At 34.2% G+C, this 24,148-nt stretch overlaps 1 protein-coding gene across 1 annotated transcript in view; it reads right to left on the reverse strand.

Moving 5' to 3' along the window:
- Positions 1–1,276: 1,276 nt before the first annotated feature.
- Positions 1,277–24,148, reverse strand: part of pds5 (cohesin associated factor B pds5) — a 36,710-nt gene continuing 13,838 nt past the window's right edge. The window contains exons 5-7 of the mRNA XM_074180584.1: positions 19,237–19,673; positions 17,736–18,011; positions 1,277–4,246 (exon numbers count right to left, since the gene is read on the reverse strand). Of these exons, the coding sequence (XP_074036685.1) occupies positions 4,136–4,246; positions 17,736–18,011; positions 19,237–19,673 (824 nt within the window). The 3' untranslated portion in view covers positions 1,277–4,135. The remainder of the gene's footprint in view (positions 4,247–17,735; positions 18,012–19,236; positions 19,674–24,148) is intronic.

A 24,148-nucleotide genomic window follows, 5' to 3' on the forward strand; every position in this document is an offset into this window, starting at 1 on the left:
AACTTGTCATTGAATTGGAAATAATTTTGAGGTAGACAAATAGTAAGTAAATCTAAAGATGCTCAACCAGCTCAATTGTTTCAATTGGAGTAGTTTCTTGGATATGAATCTGGAAAAAAAATGTATAATGCAGAACTTTATACAGATGTAGAGAAGTAAGTTATCGGGATGAACTGAAAAGTTTGCTTTTTCTATACCCGTGTAAAGTTCTCCATTATAATTTTTTTCAGATTGTGGAAGGTGAAATGCCCCCAAAAAAGATTGACAAAACACTCTGATTTTCTTCTCAAAAAGTGACTTGTTCAATATGAATATTCATATAATTGGAACTGCATCCTAATGTTTCGCCAGCATGAGTGGCTGGCTTCTTCAGAGCTTTTTTCGGCAAATCATCAAAATGAATAAACCTCTGAAGAAGCCAGCCACTCGTGCTGCCGAAACGTTAGGATGCAGTTCCAAACTACGACGGCCTTCAAACCCGAATAAAGATAGTACCACTGATACATATCATTATTACCATTAACTTCAATGAACAACAGCTTCTGCCTCATTTGGAATAATTGAAATTATGGAAATATTAGTAGAAATAATTTTCTAACGCATGTGAATTTATAACAGATTGTAAAAAAAATAATATACAGTACATACCACAAAGTTCGGTACCATATGGAACAAAAACTTTTTCATTATTGATTTTTCAAAAAAAATTATTTTTTATAAAAGTTGGTACATTGTCTTTTACCAAAATGGGATAGTCAAAATTGTTTTTGTTAAATTTTTTCTATAGTGTGTTATATCTATTACTGAATTGTAACAGATTCCTGGAGTTGTCATTTGGGAATCTGGTATCCAAAGTGTTAATATGAAAATACAAATAAAACATTTAACGATAACATTCTCTTAGAAAACATGACTGTGATCTAATAGGTGCGATTCATATTCAATCACAATTCTTCTAATTTTTTGGTTTCATTTTTTTATCGCTTTGATATGATTTCGTTACATTTCTATATCTTTATAGAAATGTTCAACATAAAAACTTGTGAATTTCTCATAACACCTTTTGATATTATAGTTTTTGAAATAATGGTAAATTGTAGGCATCCACGAATTCCATAATTCACAATTTTTCAATCCACACAATACAATATCGGCCATTAACTTCATCAATTATATTTTAAAAGTTGATTTAGAAAATCCTTTTTTGGATATATAAAATTTATTTGCGTACATTGCCATGCTACTGAAACAAAAATTATGGTTCAAAAACAAACACTTTCAGTTGATAATTGTTTATTAAAGTAATATACTTTTGTACAATATCTTTACTTAGTAGAAAATGTGTACGAAAAACTAAACAACCATCGTACTGTCTCATAACATTAGGTGGTCAAAAATGATTGGATAAAACAGGTCTCCACAATGATGATTGTAGAATTTTTGTTTAAAATAAAGTAGAAATAAATTTTTAGCAAAGACAGGCACATATCTATTTATAAATAGTTTTCACAAAATTATATTTCAATTAGAACAACTTGCCGTTGATATAAAAAAAATTATGCTCCATTTTGAAAATTATACATTGGAATAAAAAACCGTCCAGCATTCTTAATACAAAAAACACATTCAATCTTAATGATGGAAACAATAAATAAAGCAGAACCGGTCAAGCGCTGCAAATCTATGAAAAATCACCCAGCATATAAAAATAACTTCTTGAATGGACTCTAAATCTAATTTCTTTTTAGGAATTTGAGAAACTCTCACATGGGACTCAATTGAAACAAGCTCAATGTAAAATACAATAGTATTATTTCTACTAAAGACTAAATGTACATATGCAAAGTGGTTAAAAAAATCACTGAATCTTGAATATAATTTCTCCCTTGTCAGACAGCCTAAAATAATTAATGTCAAGCTTTACTCTCAAATTGAATCAAAGCAGAGGAAAAAACAAAAGAACTACTTATTTCAAAGAGACTCAGACCTCATGTTCAGTGACTTGTGTTTGAGCTAATCTGACAGTGTTGTTTGCACATAAAATACAATCTTTAAATTATAGGAAAATGCTTTCATTCTACCTCAGATATAAATAATTGAAAAAAAAAAAACATAAAAAAGCAAATAGAACATCTATTATTTGAAATAGAATAGAAAAAAAGTCTTCATGTAATTAACCAAATGTTTCAATCCTTACTAATTCACTTTGAACTTTTGCATTACTGCCTGATGAAAAGGAACCTAATCAATATATAGGGTGCATCATAAATAATGATGAAGTAAATTTAAAGGGTTGGTTTTTGTCATATTTTACGAGATTATATAAACCAGGGCTTTAACAGAAAATCGCCTCAAAACTTCTACGTAAAACGTACCTCAGCATGTTTTTAAAGGAACGTGCAATTTCGTTCCGCATAGCTGTAAAACAATCATTTGTATAATATAATTCAACTCTTATCCATTTTGATTAGAATATGTATTTTTTCAATAAAAGGTAAATAATAAACCCTTTTTTATGTATACACATCCGCCTTAGTTAACCTCCATTTCTACGGAGACCAAACTCTGCACCACCGCCCGCAAAAATAACCTTCATTATAACACTGACATAAACATACGGCTAAATTGTTTGGTTTTCTGAGAAACAGAAATATCGATTATTTTCTGATCACTCAAAAATCTTCCCAAACATTTTGATTAAACTTGATGTAATTAATTGAAATTACAAATAGTTGATTTTGGTGTAATTAGATTTAGAAAGTGATTCCCTGCATGGCCATTAACCATAAAACAAAAACAGATAAATGAACATTTCTTCAAACTTAAACCAATAGTCCTATAGACTATCAATCAGGCACTGCTGCAATGCCACTGGAATTATTATTTCAAATCCAATCAAAATATGCTTTATGTAACATCAATTAAAAATACAATGTTTCATTGAAATCTACAAAAATACTTGCAAGTATTTTTTTTTAATACGAAGCATGTTATGACTTAGCCTTTGAACAGAAAATTTAAAAATTCAACCTTCGTTATATTTGTAACATCATACAAAACTTTTTATTTACAATTTTACTGCAGATCTGAAATAGATAAAAAATGTCTGGCTTGTTATTTATTAACTTGAAATAAAGTCATCTGCTGATGCTCCTGACATTGGCGACCATACTTATTGAAAGAATATTGAAGTTAGTAAGAAGAATGTCACCAAATCCTTGTTCGACTACGTTGTCTAACTTAAACTGTCGGAAGATCGATCCAGCATACCATCTTGCCATATTTGTTTGGAAGATATAACAGCGTAGCATATATTTTGTATCTGGCCCGCTGCGGCCCGAATCAGGTTTTCAATGTTTGGCAATGTCTCGCCATCGAACCTGAAAGATTATTCACCAAACAAACTAATCAGTTGGATTTATTTGGCGGAGTTTAAATTGGAGTGAGCCGCGATAAAACCGCTCGGGTTGCAATGGAGGGTCTAATAGACTCAATCACTTCGAACTTAACCTAACCTAATGAGTAAGATAAATAACAAATAGAAGGTACATTGTACAGAAATGTCAAAAAATTAAAAGTTTTGATATGTTCATGGTGTCATTTGAATTAGAAATGTGAAACCAAATGTTTTGCTATTTTCATGGGGTGATTTGATATGGAAATTTTAAACCAAAAGATGAATGGCTTGGCAAAGATTCTAAAGTATTGTAAGCTTCCATTTTCATTCTTTCGAGATGTATTTGTGAGGATATCAGGTAAATATGCCCCGAAAGAAATTAATTAAATTTTTGAAACAATAAAACACTATAAATATACCATCCAACAAGAAGAAATTAAATTACCCTCTACTTCAATCAGGGAACTGAAAAAATTGAAGATTAATTTACATTTCATATTTACACATGAGCTTATCCTGATTTTCCCAAACATTTTTATCACCGTCTTACTCTAATTTTGGGATTAAAAAATTGTCACAGAGTCTGTAATTTTCTGAACCACAGTTCAAACAGTAAAGGTGGAAATATTAGTCGATAACGTTCAATATAAAGTGAGACTGACTGCAAAACAAAACACAGACGGATCTATTCCGGAGATCGTACTTTACACGTCATCTTCCTTCTCATTATATACACAATCACTTATCAACATCCACTTTTATCCTTTCACGTAGTCGCTTGGCTGGAGGTTCGTCTATATCTTCTTCCATTCCTGGCAGTTGAATTTTCGTGTCGGATGCTTCGGATGGCTACGAATTATTCAAAATATTAACTTATGAATTGAAAAGAATTCACAATAAATGACAAGAGAAAAATAAATACAGCTTGACAAATCTAGGAAGAGACTTGAGAAATCTCACAACCTCCGTGAAAGTTTTTCCTATATTTGACAAGCTGTACATGAAAAATATATCAATTAAACAGCTTATCAAACGAAGGAAGAGCTTTCTGATTTTCTACCGGGCAGGTTGGGAGAATTCTCAAGTCTATTGCTAAATTTGAGTAGCTGTACTAAATCCGTACATTACATATTTGAAAAGAGAGATACAAAACAAGTGTTCTGGTTCTGACTTTGGCCTGTCTATCTTCTCTCATACTACTGTCCATATCCATATCATAAACAAAAAACTCTTGAAATAAGCAAATAAACTGAAGCAATATTATAACTGTATCAGTAAGGTACAGGTTGTACTTTGCTGATATTGAATACTATTTGTTTATAACACTGTAAAATTCTTTCGTGTGGTGTGCAACTCAGGGATCAAGGTTTTTTTTTTCATTTGACGAATATGTAGGTAAGAGTTCATATTGTAAAGTAGCAAATTTATGCATGAATGCATTTTGATGGTTTCTTAAAAGTTTTAACAAATGCTCTCTACTTCTCATTAGAATGTATGCTGTGAGATTCTATCACTATCTTTTGTGAGACGAACAACTTGATGCTGAATGAGGGTAAATGCAAAGTTATGTCTTTTTCACGGAAAAATGTTATTACTCCAACAGAATACTCAATAAATGGCCCCAAACTGGAAAAACTTGCTCAAATCAAAGACTTGGAGTCATATTTAATAGTAACTTCAACTTCAGAAATCACATAGAATATATTGTACGCGATGCAAACAGAAAGCTTGGTTTTGTGTTTAGAAACGCCAGGGATTTCAAATGGGAACTAGGAATTCTTCTATTCAATGCCTTTGTCAGGTCAAAGCTTAAATATGCTTCAATCCGCAAATAGCATTTCATTCAAAGATGATAGAAAAAATACAGAAGAAATTTCTTAGGTACACCTACTTCAAAAAAAATAAAGAGTCTCCCTCTATGATCTCCTATAGGACTCAACTAGAACATTTTGACATGCCAACCCTGTCGGATCGTCGAAGCTTGAATGATGTACTATTTATATTCAACATATTTAATCAGATAATAAATGTATCTGAACTCCTCAGTGTGATGAATCTACATGTTCCTAGTGCTAGTCTGAGAAATCGCAATAGGGTTTTCTATGCAGACACCCGATCAGAGTCTCCACTCAATCGCTGCCTTAGGCAAGTGAATGATCTAGTCGTAAGTCATTGATTTTTTTTGCTGTGATGAATTAGAAATAAGACAGTCGTTTAAAAAAAATGTGCCATATATACCTGTTATTATTAATGTTTCTCTTGTACATAATTTTAGGTGTTTATTTACTCTGTGTATTGTAAAATCATATATTTTATGTACCATGACATTGACTATATATATAATCGATTGTAAACCTGTTCGGAATGCAGTTTAAATAAAATCTATCTAATATAAATACTTCGTGTATGCTGTTGAATATTTTTAGGTAAAAACGACAATTACTATAATTATTAACACCAAAGAGTACTTTTTCATTTACTAGAATGGTTGTTAGCGAAAATGTGTATTTTCGAAAAGTTGCTGTAAATTTTTTCCAGTCAAAAATTTCTTGTTTCTATGAAAACATTTCCAAAGCACTTTTTTACGTAGAATTCAATAGTGTAAACAACTTATTTTTTCAAAATAGATATCAATAGTTAATTATCAATGAAAAACTATTTTTTTAAATGAGACACCCTGTATATTCCTGCATATTTCTTTTCCAAAAATGTAGCAGACTTAATCTTTTGCTAGACTAAGCTTTGAAATACAGAGCTTTTAGGTTTTCACATGTAGACTTGGAAATGCACACTTTAATCAAGTAGGCTTTGATCGATGCGGCGATAAAACAGAATGTAAATCTTTACTGGCAGCTGTCAAATTTTGATTTAAGCAGTGAAGACACTCTTTAATTTTCAAACACAATCGCAATGCAGTATGAGAATTATGAAAAATGAGATATGATAGTCTGTTTTATTCACACTGAGGAAAATGCAGGAGCAGCCAGCAATCACAAGAGGTATTCAGAGAGAAGACAACCTTCTAGAAACATTTTTGCAAGATTGCAACACAACCAAATTTTCGAAAAACATGCTCAGAAACAATGATGCGGTTTTCTTCATTATGTTTGTCATAAAATTTGACCCTCAGACACAGCCATCAGTTTTTATCTATCTAGTTTGAAAACAGGAGTTTCCCTTTGAAAGTATCCAATTTGGCGCACTCTGTACACTCGTGTGCATCGGGCAACATTAGCTGGAAGCGGCTCACTTACATGAAGATGTCATGTTTCCTGATACCTGTTATATTACTCATAAATCCTGTGCTATTAGTAAGTGAACGAATTTGTGTGAAAATTCCATAAAAGTTGATAACAGTAAATTTATTATGGATTTTCAAACACAGATAATTCTATTATATGAACTCTGTAAGTATGTACAATTCTTCTGTACTACCATGTACAATTCTACTCTACTGTCAAACCAAGCTATTAGCTTGGTTTGAACAATACTGAAACCCTCTCGACTACAACAGTTAGAGATGAGCGACTCTAGTCCTTTTGAAAACAAAAAATTGAAGTTGGGTACTAAAACTGTACCTTTCTTATAACTATGCTGATGCTAAAATGTAGGTGAAGATCGTTCAATGTCGTCAGGTGTATGATATATAATATAGAAAACTGCACTATACATAGTTTAAAAAAACACCTTAAAATATAAACAGAAATTCACATTATTTGTGTCTCAGTCCCAATATTTCAATGGATATATTGAGAAAACAAAATATTCATAAAAACATTTCAATTATTTGATTCCAAATGTTAGACAGATCATTCTTGTGATACTTGTGATATCACTGATTTCTTGACAGAAGGAGCGTTTTCCTGTAGTTTTTTGTCGAGATCTCTGTTGATCCCAAAGACGGCGTCTTAAGAAAAGTTATCGTCGACCTTACTTACTCAGGCTTGTCCTCTGAAGACAGTGGAGTCCAGCCTTTCATTTGTGGTTCAGCCATTGGGCATTGCGTTGGAAACTAGGGCATTGCGTGCCCTAGTTTCCAACTATTTGCCTTGCAGTGAAAGGCAGAGGACGAATCTCGTCGGCGGTCGATTTCAAAGCTTGACCTTTGCAGCTGATCGCCTTGGGAAACCTCGTTTATCTTTGATAAGTGAGGATTGAGTTCTCTGTCGATCCCATAGATGACGTTTTCGTAAAGGCAGATGTCGACCTCACCCACTCAGGTTTTGTTGTTAACTATTAATCGATTTTCGTAAACCAATCCTCAAACTCTTAGTACCGGGCATATTATTTTCAAATTCATCCCCATTTTCGTCATATATAGCAACTGAAAAACTATCAGCATTTGCGGCTAATTTGATGAATGTGAGAAACATCAACACCCCTATTAGGGATTCCTGTAGAACCCCTAATAAATACAAATTGTGCACATACGTTTTTTTGTCAAAAAGTTCTGAAATATTTTTTCTTTATTTCAGAATAACCGCGTTTATAACGGTCATGACATTGGAGTATTAGCTTCAGTCAAGATGCAAAGAAACCCAGGTGTAGTCACCAATTTGCTTTTATTTTATCAAAAGCTCTTGAAGCGATTAAAAACATTAACGTAACTCAGTACACATATTGTCCACCAGTTTCCCACCAGGAGGTGTTCAAGTGACTGTGCACATTTGATTCCACCAAGAGCGGTACATATCAGAAATACGCGACGAACTGTAGCTGCTCAGCGTTTGGAGGTCCAACTCAGTACACCTCGAACCTCACTGTTTAAGAACTCTTTCATTTGGAGAACTGTGTTTATGTGGAATAAACTTCCTGAGAACTTTTTCCAAATGAATTTAATCTTCAGCTATTCAAATTCAACGTGAATCGCTACTTTCGCACAGGCACCGCTCTCAGAGCGCCTTAAGGATTTTCCTGTAGTGCTTGTGTTTTGTCATTACAATTAAAAACAAATTCTATACAAAGTTGTGTAGATCATGTTATTTAGGGGCTTTTTTTATAATGGCTGTTTTTTATATTGTGTTTTTATGACTTTGTCAAAGAGGTAAAAATCTTCTGACAAAGTATATTTTGATTAATATTACTGGAGTTTAATCCCAACACCAAACCGTTATTTTTAACACCTCAACACGTGTTTCAATCACCAAGTGATCATCTTCAAGAAGAAGATTAAACTCTTGAAGATGATCGTGTCGTGTCGTGGTGTAAAAAAATACGGTTTGGTGTTGGGATTAAACTCCAGTTATATTCATTACTACACCCAAGATTCCAAACAGAGCATCACAAGTATATTTTGATTGATTGATTGGAAAATTTGATAGGATATGAATAATATTTCAACAGTCTGCTGAATATTATAAACAATAGATATTGTTTGAAAAAGAATAAACTGAAATGAAGAAATATATTAACATTAGTGTTTTATTATGAATGAAAGTAGAATAAATTTCATCATTATCTAATATCCAAATTTTGCAATGTTTTTTAAATGTTGTTGATCTCAACTTTTTAATACATTATGGAATTATATTGTGAATTTTACAAACAATATATTATATGGAATGTTGCTGCATTAAATGTAGAGTACACTAAGTGTCCTACTTTTAGACTCATGATTATTAAATCACAGCCATCAAATGATTCCTGTTCACAGAAATCATGATAAGCAAAAGTCTGCAATTTATGACATCCATAACTGTACCTTGAACTTTTGTATGGTTATACTGATAACTTTTTTGAAGATGACCAAGTGAAAAAAAAAATAGATTTCAGAGAAATACATAGAACCCTAGGTAATCAAACTAATCAGCATCAATATATTTGATAGATAATCTGTAATTCCATTAAACTAGATAGAGACAGGCCCTTTTGAACATATAAAAGTATTGTTTTGAGGGGGCTTTTTCTTCCAGTTTGTGTCCGAAAGTTACTTCTTTGCACGATCTATACATCTTTATACAGGGTGTTCCAAATTAAGTTGGCACCATTGCCAACTCTGTTATTATTGATGCTACGAATTCGGTAAAATCGGCAAACTAGTAGCATTTTTTATTGGCCTTCCCGATGCCGAAAACAAAAAAAAAATTGACAGTCGCGTTTTCAAAATATTTTATAAAAATATATTTTTTTAAATGGAACACCCTATAGTTTATCATGCATTTCGATTCATAATAACATTCTCAACAACAAAGCTCATATTACCTTTCTTCCTAAATTTGAAAATGAGCGACTTATGTGGAAATATTCATTTCTTTCACTAGTACAAGCATTTGTCGAATAAAGAGATATAAAATATCAAGTAAATATTCAAAAACATCGCCTTCTTGTTGAATACAATTTGGGCCCTTCTCTTGATAATACGTGTTGGGCTACCTATCGGGCGCGTCCCCAGGTGGCGGACAGGGGAACGGCCAGGGGACAGAGGCCCTGTCCGGAAAGCCAATGTGGCCTTACGGGCAGGATCACCGGACTCCTGGTCAGTGGCAGAAATAAGTAGGGTGAGGGGAACTGAACCCTCCTCCAAAGCCTTTGCAAAACATGCCACAATAATCCCCTTGGGAAACTGGGCGAAACCTACCTAGGGTAGGCTGACTACGATCTCACTCTGCCAGAGGTGACCAACTCTTCCCTTGCTACTCGTGAGAACACACATGAATGAAACAACAGAAACAACAAAAACAAAAACCAATCCCGAGGCTGGACAGAAGTGCTCACCTCAATCTAAGGCGGTGGCTGGGAATGAACAGAAATGTCCACCTCAATCTACCGCTTGGAATGAGGTTGGACATAGCAGATCACCTCCAACAGCAAGGACACTTCCTGTGGCGGGTGCCAAGAGCTCCGCCTTGAATAAAGGCAAGGAACCGGCTGCCCCTGCAGAAAAGCTCCCTCACTTGTGCACCTCCACGGAGGGAACCCCAAGAAGGTTGAAGAAGCCGCGCAATGACAGTAATAACGCTGCACCTTCCAAAACCTTCGCGTAGGCCACAGTGAGACACCTCAAGGTTGCCAAAAAGAGTGTGTGTTCGGCGAGTCTTGGCCTACTACTACCAATATAAAGGAGATATCTCCTAGTGACCTGTTCACCTTCCTGGAAAAGACAGGAGATGGACGATGACCTAGGAGGCGACTCTTCGGGAGGATGTACAATGGGTCACATATGGCCTAAGTGCTGTGAGTCGTCACTCACCCTCCCCACTCTACAGATACAATACCAGATACGTGTTGTTTTCAACACAATTTGGCCATCAATTCTATTATTTATAGTTTCAATATAATTTTTCAGTTCCTCTACATTATTATATTTTATTTTGTACGCCTCATTTTTCAGAAATCCCCAAAATAAAAATTTAGAGGTGTCATGTCTGGTGGAAAATGATCATCTGACGAGCCTCCAGATCAAGACCATCGAAAAACTCTTCCAACACCTTTGTTGATAAATTAATGTACCATGGTAGAAAAATGGACCAATAATTCTGCCTTTAAATAGACCATACCAAACATTAATACTAAATCGTCTTTGTGGATTGTGGGGATGGAATAGAAATGGATGGTCTACTCCAATAATGAAAATTCTTTCTATTATACATCCCATACAACTAGATCAATCTCTGATGGAATTATTTGGATTTACCTCAAAGTAGGCTAAAACGTCAATATCTGTTCTGTTTTGTTTAGTTCTCCTCTTCTCAAAAACTGTTTCATTGTTCCTGAATAGACGATGATGCACAGCAAAAAAAGCCGATTAGGTAATTCATGATAGGGAAATGAATTGCTGTAGTGTTGGAGTACTCTTATGGAAGGCAATGAAGCAGCTAACTCTCTTGCAAAGGAGGGTGCTGCAAGCGGCTTCATTGGACCAGAACCTGTCATTGGCATCGCTTTGGGTTTTGCCAAACAAACACTGAACACCTGGATGGCAAGAAGAGTTATGAACTTCTAGCAGAATCTTCCAGGATTGGCTCACTCCAAGGCGTTTATTCACCCTTCGAAGCTTGATTCCAAGCAATTGTTGGACTACAGTAGGGATGAACTACTAACAGGCCTTCTTACAGGTCACTGTCATTTGAATCATCACATGCAGAGACTTGGATTTGGACATGCAGAGACTGAAACTGCAGAGCATATACTTTGTGCCTGCCCCGCTGGGGACCGAATCAGGTTCTTTGAGTTCGACAGATCCGTACTCTCACCATCTGACCTGAAAGACCACTCACCATACAAACTAATCTGCTTCGTTAAGAAGCTGGGTTTATTTGGCCGAGTGTGAATAGGTGTGAGCCACAATAAACCCTTATGGGTTGCGGTGGAGGGTCGAATAGACCCACTCACTTTAGGCCTATCTACCTACCTACTCTTATGCTATTTTTCTGGAAACCAAGAAGAATTCTAACAGATCACATTTTTCTTGGTGGGAAAACGAGAATAGAATAGAATTTATTCGTCATTGAAAATTTTGCAATTGCATTGCATTACATGACACTTTTGATTATGGTTTGTCAGAATTTTTTCTGTTACCTTTCATTTTTTTTCAGTGGAGAAGCCTTGGTGAATGATTTATAAGGGTTGTATGGAAAGCATTATAACATTCATTCACATCACTAGCTGTATACACATCTTCCCACTTTTCAGAAATTAGTAGTCCCCTGAAAGTTATCAAGTTTCTCTCTGATTATATACGTTTATAATTTATATCTGTATCTAATTTCTGCTCATTTGGTAAGGCAAATTTACAAATTTGAAATCTATGATCTAATAGATGGGTATCGCTGACTCCTATATTCATTAATTTTAATGATATATTTTTCGTTTTTTAGGTAAGTTTTTAGGTAAGTTCAAGACATACTTTTCTTCATATCTAAAACTATTCCAATAACTTTTTTTTATAAGTATTCAGAGAATTGTAGATAATTCGAGATACATCTGCAGTGCCAAATTCTCCCATCGAATGTAGGAGTATTGTCCACAATTTCATTAATTTCATTATACCTATCAATTAGTTATTTTTTTAATTATCTTTTCTCAGTTGATATTTTTTTATATAGTATCCTTCTTATTTGAAGCGTTTTTACATAGGGAGGGGATTCAATTAATGACCCCACCAGGAGATTCTATTTCAGTGTTGCCACTATCATATTGTTTCAGTTGATGCTTATGATTTTTCTTGTTCAATAAAACAGATCATAATTCAAAAACATGCCATAAAATAATTATTTTCAAATATTTATACAGATGTCACTATATTGATATAATTCAGTATTAGTCATGCCTGTTGAGGCTATTGATAAGCAATGTGTTACGTGAATATTTCAAATACATATACAGTTACATGTTCTCTTTAGACATTTCAAGCAGGAGTAATTCTAAAACAGACAAAAAAATGAAACGCCTGGGTTGTGACACAGGGACAAAATATATCTATAACCCAGGCGACTTATCCAGACAAGGGCCGATTTTCATCAACCACACTACGAGCATTAATGGGACATGGAACACATGTTCGACTATAACAATTTTTTTTTTAATTTTATTCTGACCTATTTCTAGATATCCTTAAAAAATTTCAGAACTTGTAGAACTTTCTGAGATGATCATTTTGTGGGGTTTTAAATCTAAATCAGACCAAAATTCATTTAGATATAGCAAGTGCCAAACGCCATGTAAGTCACTTTCATATTTTATTTAATATTATAGGTAGTAGTACAGTTCAATAAAATATTATACATATAATGATACACTCTTGATGACTGACACAAATTATTCAGACAATGCCAAACACCATCAGCATTGGAGGACAAGTAATGATACGCGTCTGTACAGACCATTTGTATGTCTTGCAAGAGCTGTAGTGGGGGTTACATTGAAAATAAGTTTGTGCGCATGGGGGCGGACTCGCCATCACGTTTGGCGATTGCTGTATACACAATTAAAAATTCAAAAGTTTTGAATATTATTCATTTCTTTTTTCACGAAAAAATGTTTGTGCGAAAAGATCAGAATTTTTGCGAGATATTACAAACATTTTGCAAATGATGAGCTAAATATAGCGGTAGATATTCATTTTTGCTTGTAATCATAAACATTTTACGTAAAAACATACTTTAATAAGATACTTTTTTGGGCGCCATTTTGGAGGTGAAAAAATAGGTGTCAACGAAAAAAAAAATTACTAATATAAACCTCCCACATGATGCGCCCAGTACTTCAATTCTAACAATACATTTTGCTCGTTATTTGCGAATATTCCCAATATCTCACGAAAATATTAATCATTAGCATTTTTCAATCAAGAAGAATGCTAATGTACTAGCGATCAGTTTGAATATTCGAAAAACAAATTTGAGTAAGTGAACATAAGAAAATACATTTTTTGTGGTTACAACAATTAATAAAACTGGGTATAATTTGTAAAATATCTGTTTTTCGTATAGTATATCTCTGATAAAAAATGTAGTGAAATGTTGAAACATTTCATACATATGAAAAAATACAGGAATACAGGGTGTTCCATTTGAAAAAGTTGAATTGTCTGTTTGAAAATGAATGAAACTTGACCGGTTTTACCGAGCACCCTGTATATTGTTTCCGAAAGTTGAGACTCCCGAAATTATCATAGTGATGTTGACTAACTATTCCTAAAAAAATCCACTTAATTGCTGTAACAATGCGGGTGGTGAATTAAAGAAATATTGTGTGTAAAATAGGTTTTTCTGGAATAACTTGGCAATGCCGCATTGGAAATTCGAAAACAAAAATTCCTTGGCGAACAAAAAAATTTGAATCGAATGACGTATTCATATACTGGATGTTCCATTTAAAAAAATATAACTTTGGTTGGCCGCGATCGGCTGAATCATCCAGTATGCGAGAAAATAATTTTAAAAGATAGTAATAATCGATATGACTGTAAAAAAAAATTTGCAGTTCGAAATATTGTTTCCTCTGATAGCAATGGACCAAGGGAATCTTGTTGACTCACCCTGTATATACGTTGACTTCGAGAAGAAGGTTATATCTCGATGTATCAGTCAGTCCTTGCTAATTTGTGCGAGTACTCTTACGACCAGAAACTATTACTTTTAAGAACTGAATTTTATGTTGTATTTAAGCAGTGTTTTTTAACTGACTTTCCTAAACATTTTGATATATTCTTTGGGAGGTGTAATGAAAAACATGATATTAGGATTGAATATAAATTCATTTCAAATTTTGCTTTAAATCCAACATTAAACTTGGTAATAGTTTTGTGCTTATCAATGAATATTTAAAATTGAACAAAACCAACAATATTATTTGAAAAACATTCAAGGTGAGTTCTGGATAAAAATTAATAGTTTTTCTTCAGTTCTTATTGTTTCCAATATAACTTTCATATTATAGTAACTTCTCTAAAGTTAGAATGATGTGTAAAAGAATAAGTAACAATGAACATAAAAAAATTGAATTCGAAAAATATTAATCTGGTAAAAAAATAATTGATTAAAAGTAGGCATGATGTAGAAACACTCATTTCAAATTATTTTATAACTTCAACTTGACAACATCAACTTCAACTGAAACATACCTGAGCATCTATCCCACCACGAAAGTGTGCAAGCTATATGCAAAAAAATAAATTTGAATAAAACAAATGTTCTTGGGATGGAAGCAGGGGCTTTCTTTCAAATTCAGAATATTTTATCTCATGTACTATTTTAATAGAGTAATATTCAATAGAGTAAATGAAAGTTTTGAATTCAACTGCAATCCAGTTGTTGTACATTTGATAGATTGACGGACACAATTATATTTGATGTGTATTAATGGGAACGGCAAGACCATCTAGCAGAACTGCTATGGGTAGATTTTGGATATTTGAATGGACAGACTTTCAGTACCTTATCCTTGAAACTGCTTGGGATCGGATGTTGAAAGGTAGGTTCCCGACTTATCGACTAAACGAAATTAATTTCTGCTTTTCATAGTGGAAAATAACTTGCGACAAATCTTCCAAATTGATGTTTTTACTTTAACTCTCTGCGCGGCATTAGCTAGGTTAGTTGTTGTTTTTCCGTCGGGTATCTGCCACATGTACCTACAAAGTTGTAGGTCTACATGAGCGGCAAGGGGTTAGGTGTTGTCACCTGAACCTGGGGCATGTCATATGCACCTCTCCTGAATATTAATCATTATATGTATCATCACATAGCTCTATGCTTGCTGTGTTCCACTCTTAGTTCGCACTGGTCACTCTGTTGTTCAGGGCCCATATTTATATTGTATTCGGTCTGCCTGACCGAGTACCTGAGTTATTTTGAGGTATCTTGCGCGACAACAAAGTCCTCCATGTTTGTGGTAGTCTCTGCGAATCATCTCGCTTGTTAAAGCAGTCGGGACGTTTTTCAGTTTTGATTGCTTCTTGAATTATCCTGGCCTGAAGATTTTTCTCCGTAGCAATGGTCTTGGTGTTTTCGAAGCTTATTGTGTGGCCTGTTCCTGGTGGTGTTTGAAGAGAGATGATGCTGGATCTAATCTGAGAACAGCTAGTTCATGTTCATAGGCTCTGTTGGATATTCTTCTATTGGTCTGGCCGATGTAAGTTCTGGGACAGTTAGAACATGGTATTTCGTATATACCATGTACTTCATTGTATTGTGTCCTTGGGTGTTCTTAAAATAGTGGAGATTTGGTCGTTGGCTGTGAATACTGTCTTTACGTTATGTTTCTTCAGAATTCGGCTCACTTTGTCAGTAACTCCATGGATGTAGGGGAGAAAAGCTTTTGTCTGGTTGGTCTGTTTCTCGAATAACTCGTGGGGTGGGGTTTGTGTTTGCTGTCGTTAGATGGATCTTTGTATTTGGGAGATGGGATAGACGTTTTGGTGAAGGGTGGCTTTGAGTTCTGTTGCAGTTGTCAGTGAGTCTTATAAAACGATGTATGAGGGAATTCAGAACGGAATTCAGCTGGGCAGGATGATGATGGGACTTAGCATTGAGGTAGCGGTTAGTATACCGTGTGTGAGAAGGAGTTGTTGGACTTTGTGATGAGAGCGTCCAAGAAAAGGAGTAAGTTATTATTCTCAAATTCCATTGTGAACTTCAGGTCGGGGTGTAAGGATTGTTGTCCTTGAGTTCGGGTTGAACCGTGTCTGGAGTTTTGTGTTCGACGTTTCGGCTCCCATTTCAAGAATTTGTGGCTTGACGCCGGGGCCTTAATCTGCCTACTTCCCAGGTCTCGTCACGAGTTCTCTCTAAGGTTTCAATTTGCTTACCTCCTTAGATTGAACTGGGGTGTCGATGTGTGATCGGTGGTATTTATATTGACGGAAGTTACTGAAGTGGACAGGTGGGAGCGGGGCTTCGGGTGATTGCCATCACCAGACGTCCTGGTGGGGGGTGAGCATCGGAAAATTAGGGGTTTCCAGGCAGTTGGAAGTCTCTGACCGTCATCACGTTTGTTCAGGCAGAAAGGTCATTTTTCGATATCGATGGCCTCGCGAATTATCCGAGCTTGTGATGTTTTCGCTGTGACGATGGTCTTAGTGTTCTCAAAGTCTATGTTGTGTCCTGTCTCTTGATGATGTTTGGACAGGGCTTTGAGGATAGGTCTGATTTTCGGACAGCAAGTTGATGTTCATATACCCTACTTGGCACACGTTTGTTGGCCTGGCCTACATATATCAATATATATATATATATTTGCTCCAGGTTTTGCCTCTCATGTAGACCTACGACTTTGTAGGTACGTGTGGCAGATACCCAACCCATGTCATATGCACCTCTCCGGAATATGAATAATGCAACAAATTTTCCTTTATTTTCAGTATTTTAATATTAACATATGTCACAAAAAGAATTTGAAGCTTTATAACTTCTATTTATTATATGCGAGCGCTTTCGATAGCTGGCTGTGCTGTCATCTTCAAGACTCTACTCAAACAGAAACAAGTGTATGCGGTTTGCCTCTTTTTCGGAGTGTTGTGTCCACGAATCGTTCTATTTGATATATATATATATATATATATATATATATATATATATATATATATATATATGACATTTTTTGAAATTTTACAAATGAATACAGGTATCATTATCAATTCTTCAAATAAGAGCAGTTAGACCTCGGATGAACTGATTTACAATTTAAAAAAAAAAATTTAGAAAAAGGAAAAGTGGCATAATTGCAATGACAGAATTAGACATATTATTTGGATATAACATTGTAGCAACACACATTGAATAAACCTAGAATGAAGAGAATCCGGAGTTCATAGATTATCATATACTGTTAATAAGTGTTCACTGGTCAACATGACCTTTCGGAAATATACTGGATTAATTTTTTTTATTATACCAACCTGTACATCTGTTCCTTGTGGGCCGCACCCTTCTGGTTTTTTAGGTTTTGCCCTCTTCAGTTTTTCATTGTTGAGCATATTGATTGTTATTCCAGACTTCACAGTGGGTTGGTACTGCAGCTCTGGTGGCAGAAACACTCTTGTGTTAACAAAATCAGGTTGAGGACAGAAGTACATTGTAGGAATTCGTGCTTCACTTGGGACGACCTTCAAATCGTAATTTGATGATTTTGTCAATAACAATCCTGAAGCAAGATCGCACAGCGCCCAAATTTTCTAAAAAAAAAGAATATGCCTTTTGAAAATATGTAGGTTTTATCCATTCAATTTCACAACTACACAAAAGCGAATTTGGTTAAAAATGTATTTTTCATGGTGGAGTTAATCTATAAAGTAAAACTCCTAACTATATAAAAAAAAATTAAATCACACGAAATTAAAGACACAACTAAAAGAACACATTTTGAAGTAGATTGGCAATTTTGTAGTTTTATATACTAATGAAATTTTCTTAAAAACCCTTCTTTCTTATGTAGAAACGAACTTTTTTCACACAAAGTCTTTCTGTTATTTTCCTTTGTTTATTTTTCAATATCTTGTACGGTCTTGTCTTACCAATGGCCCTATTTTTTCTGAAATCTATTGACAACACCTTCAATATATGACTCACTTGTTTTATGGAACAGAACAATCTCATTTCAAATTGTCAACACGGGTTCAGACATGGAAAATCTATTAAAACTGTCACTAAAGCATTTTGCATACAAATCTATCAATATTTGAATGATAAATAAATTCCTATTGCTCTATTTTTTTATCCGAGTTATTCTTTTGACACAGTTGATCATAAGCTCTACAATCCAAGCATTCGAGGTGTAGCTAATAAGTGAATTGCATCTTACTAAGAAAACAGGACATAGATAGTAATGATTGATGCTTTAAAATCAAATCCTGCAAATGTAACTGTTGGTGTACCACGGGGATCGGTTCGGGGTCCTTTACTTTTTATTTTTTTTATTAGTGATATATTCATGCAAATACGAAAATAAAATAATCATTTATGCTGATGATACCAATCAGTTAATCGCGGAAAGTAATCTAGCAAAATCAGTGGGAATATCAAATATTACAGCAAATATGTTTTATAACTGGTGTGTTTTAGATGGGTTGTTAACAATAACTCAGACAAAACCAAAATATAACCATACAAAAGTTTGAGGTTACATTATCAATGAATAATAATAATAATATGTCACAAAGTAAGGACTTCTGCTAATCATGATTACTTCAACAGCTGATTTGCTACAGCCATCAATATATCTTTCAGATATAAATTACAATCTAGACTGTGTGGAATACTAAACCTGATATTTTCTGATTTGATTTTGAAAATATCCTATTCAAGTGCTTCAAATCTGGTATAGAGGAATTAGTTAGGAATTTTTTTTTTTCATCAATCCTGGATATTAGTCATATGATCAGTCAATTATCTTCTACTTACATAGTTAATAGAGTTATCATCTGGCCTAACAGCGTCTTTATGATTTTTCATCCTCTCAATCAAATTCTTATAGAAACCATAACTGAAATATTCACTTTTCACTACCAAAGGCTCCAAAATAAACCAAAGACATTGTTTTGCCTTCGTCAATTCTTCCACATCGTCCCATTTTGTCAAAAACGGATCATGAGCCAAAACTGGCACAGCAAACACTAACATGTAATCAGGTAAAATATGTGGCAGCTGGCTGATTGCTTTATCTGCCTGTCCCGCACCCATCGTCAAAGTTTTAACGTAATCTCTTCTCCTGTTGATGTCTGCAATCATGTAGTTTCGAACTGTCGTTCTGAGACGGTTCTCCGGTTCTCTACCAGCAAGGGCATAATAACCCATAAAATCTAGTGGTAAGCATCGGTTTGGCAGTCCCTTATTAAGACCTGGAAGAAAACAATATCAAGTTCTATGATAAAAGTCATATTCATTTCCAAATGAAATTGCAATAATACAAGTAAATTAAATGAAAACATAGAAAATGAACTGGTGATATCTGATTAAAATCTGTTTTTCCGATATGTCGATATAGCCATTATATATATATATATATATATATATATATATATATATATACAGGGTCCTGCAACAGTGGCGCGGTGTTCCATATCTCTATATAGGAAGCAGATAGGAATCTAATTTTCTATAATATTACCTTATTGCTCGAGCCCGACAAAATAAAAATATTGGCGGTCACACAGGGTGTTCGATTTTTTCTGGGCGGATCCCAACTGTGTCTTTTTAAATGGCAACCTATATTTTTTATCGCTTTTTCGGTTTCCTCATAGAAAATAAAATAAACTTTATGTATATCTGCACTTCGAAAATATTGACGGTTTTCGAGATATCTAGCATGACAGGTTTTTTTTTCCAATATTCGTCACTCAGAATATTTGAAATTATAAAGTGGTGCCAAGTCCAGTTGAAATTTTTTTTTGGTCGAATATTCTACATTGGTGACTCTCTCAAACGATATATCTGAAATCGACCTGTGATATACAGGGTATGAAAAACCGCTTGCCAAATATTGTAAATGAAAATTTGCAAAATCTTCCTTAGATTAAATGGAACACCCTGTATATTATTGATCCATAAGAAGCGCCAACGAAACCTCTACAAATTTCATTAAGTATTCCCTATGGCTAAGTTCAATAGTTTTTCTTAAATGAGCATTTCTTTCGAAAAATGGTCATTTTTTCAAAGCGAAATCCATTTGACGACTGATAAAAATATACGAAAGATATCTAGTTTCAATTTTGTACATTAGAAGGTGTCCAAACAAATATTTTTTAACGAAATAAATGTATGTACCTATCACTTTTTGCTAAATGGAAAATTATTTTTTCATTGGATGCAGAATTTCACTCATAAATCGTGCAATATCAAACCAAACAAGTTAAAAGAAAGAAACATTATAAATAACTATTTTTTTCATGTTATTATATTCATTCAGAGCTTGAGTTCTAGATATTCAAATTTGTCAACTGGCAAATTACAAAACTACAAAAGGGAGAGTTTAATTAAGGTTGATAATGAAACTTTTATAAAATATGTTCAACATGTCTTCCATTTTCTTGAATGCAGAGCTGAAGTCTATGTTTGAAAGACTGTTCTACCCTGCGCAAGACAGCTGGTGTAATGCTGCGAAAAGCATTCGTTATTCTAAGTCGCATATTTTCGGGAGAAGTTGGTGGCTCAACGTAAACCATATTTTTTATGTATCCCCATAAGAAAAAATCTAGTTTCGTCAAATCTGGTGATCTAGCGGGCCACCGTACAGGCCCATTCCGTCCTATCCATTTATTGGGAAATACTTCATTTAGATGATCTCTCACTTCTACCGAATAGTGAGCAGGTGCACCATCATGTTGTAACCACATTCTATTGCGGAGGTCAAGAGGAATATCATCTAACAAACCTGGTAAATCATTTCGTAAGAAATTGAGATACATTGCACCATTCATATGTCCCTCAAAAAAGTATGGACCAATTACATATTCTCCAATGATGCCTCCCCAGACATTTATCGACCACCTATGTTGATAATCCACCTGTCTCAATAAGTGAGGATTTTCTGTCGCATAATAATGGTAATTATGTCAATTTACAAATCCATTTTTATGGAATGTCGATTCATCCGACCATAAAATATTATTGAAAAAATATTCGTTTCGACGAATTTTGTTCATGGCCCAATTGCAAAATCTCACTCTTTTCTCGAAATCAGCATACAGTAGTTCTTGATGTAACTGAACGTGGTATGGATGCAAGCGATGTTTCTTCAATACTCGTTGCACTGATCTCTCACTTATATCCACTATTTCCCCAATTTGTCGTTGACTCCTACTAGGATCTTCTTCAACAGCAAGAAGAACTTGCAATTCATTATCTTCATTAGTAGCTGGCTTGATGCGCTCATGTTTGGAATAATTAATAGATCCAGTTTCAACGAATCGTCCCAAGACCTTTCGGAAAGATCTTTCATCTGGATGCCTTCTATCTGGATACCGTTGAGAATAAATTCTACTTGCCAATAAACAATTCCTGTCTGATTCACCTAATATGAAAATCATATCAATCAAATCACTTTTTGATAACAACATTCTGATGAAATTATACCGACAGTTCAACTTCACGATTGACTAAAAATTTCAATATTCATTTGCAGCCAAATATTTTGTTCTGTCATTTGCCAGACTACTTGATTTCCAATAAATATTTCATTCGCTGAAAGGTTGTTTTAGACCGAAAGAATATGGCACAAATTCCGAGATTTTTGAAATTATTGTAACTATTCAAGAACGTCCATTTTGTGGTGTAATTCGCAACTTGTTTATCTAGCAACAGGTAATTTTAGGAATGGGCGATATTTTAAGGAAAGGGTATTTTTTGTATATTCTTATCAGTCGTCAAATGGATTTCGCTTTGAAAAAATGACCATTTTTCGAAAGAAATGCTCATTTAAGAAAAACTATTGAACTCAGCCATAGGGAATACTTAATGAAATTTGTAGAGATTTCGTTGGCGCTTCTTATGGATTAATAATACACAGGGTGTTCCATTTAATATAAGGAAGATTTTGCAAATTTTCATTTACAATATTTGGCAAGCGGTTTTTCATACCCTGTATATCACAGGTCGATTTCAGATATATCGTTTGAGAGAGTTACCAATGTAGAATATTCGACCAAAAAAAATTTCAACTGGACTTGGCACCACTTTATAATTTCAAATATTCTGAGTGACGAATATTGGAAAAAAAAACCCGTCATGCTAGATATCTCGAAAACCATCAATATTTTCGAAGTGCAGATATACATGAAGTTTATTTTATTTTCTATGAAGAAACCGAAAAAGCGATAAAAAATATAGGTTGCCATTTAAAAAGACACAGTTGGGATCCGCCCAGAAAAAATCGAACACCCTGTGTGACCGCCAATATTTTTATTTTGTCGAGCTCGAGCAATAAGGTAATATTATAGAAAATTAGATTCCTATCTGCTTCCTATATAGAGATATGGAACACCGCGCCACTGTTGCAGGACCCTGTATATAGCAAAGTGTTCTGTCGAAACCGGACATTTACATTGTGCGCTTCAGAACTCCTCTGAATTTTTGAGTAAAGATATGAAGGTTTTTTGTGAGTAGAATTTTGTAATATAATACACAGCAATGCAGAATATGTCGTTTGTTCATAGGCAACCAGCCCAGTCCAGTAATATAACTTGAGGTTAGAGTCCGTTTTTTAATACCACATATCAGTCGGGTGCAAGAGTTTTGGAGTCTTTGTAGGCGAGTTCTATCGCAATTTTTGATAGCCGGCCCATAAACATCACAGTAATTTAGCTGTGATAAGATGAGTGACTCGCATAGGGTCATTTTGGAAGCTTTATTCAGAATCTCTCTGTTGGAATAGATCAATACCTTTTTCATCAAAAGCGAGGTACAGCTGCATGTCATCCGCATAGAAGTGTGATGTCACATGTTATCACAAATTATCATGTTTAAATTTCTTCGGAATGCTCTTCATAAATACTTGAATTGAAATATTTGTTTTGCTTTGTAATGATTTTTTAAATTAAAAGTATGAAACCAAGATGTTTCCTGTATAAATACTGTTGTAGTTTTTTTAATCTTCTTTCAGCTTTGAATAAAAAATTGGCATCAGGATGTTATGCACTTCGAATAGTTTCAAATAAACTGAGTTAATCCACAACAAAAATGGAATATCACTTCCTGATTGATTCCCACCTGTGATATGGTGTTGCCTTTTGCGGATTTTGCAGTCAACAACTTTTTCATTCAGTGTTTGTTTTGCAAAAGCGAGCGGTTAGATACTTATGCAAGGTGGGAGTGCATGAGTCATGTAGACCATTATTTTTGAGACAAAAAATTGTCACTGTTACTTGTATTTTCATACTGGAAACTATTTGCCTGATTTACAAAAAACATAATATGGTTGGAACTCGGAACATACAAATTACAATACCCGGCAAGTAACTGAAAATAAAATTCATCTTCCTGTTCCAAAAACAAGCCAGACAAAGTATTCTTTAATTTATTAAAGTAAAAAGCTGTATAATCACATACCTTACGAAATTAGGAAGAAAAAAGTTATAAGTTCAGAAATCTTGTTAAAAGATGCCCTTGCAACTAAAGCGTACTACAATCTGGATGAATATTACAATGGAACTTTGCTGTGATTTAATATAGGTGTTTTTTTGTTGTTTATATTGACATCTATACTTTAAATTATATTTTATACTGGCATATATCTTATTTTATTGCCACGATATGTGAACTTATGTTCAAATTGTGTATATTTGTTATTTACATTTTTTGAAGGGGACTATACAAACTA

The sequence above is a fragment of the Leptinotarsa decemlineata genome, unplaced genomic scaffold (genome assembly GCF_025532065.1).
Source record: "Leptinotarsa decemlineata unplaced genomic scaffold, Ldec_3_MD MMD2_tig00026299_RagTag_RagTag, whole genome shotgun sequence".
Lineage (NCBI taxonomy): Eukaryota > Metazoa > Arthropoda > Insecta > Coleoptera > Chrysomelidae > Leptinotarsa > Leptinotarsa decemlineata.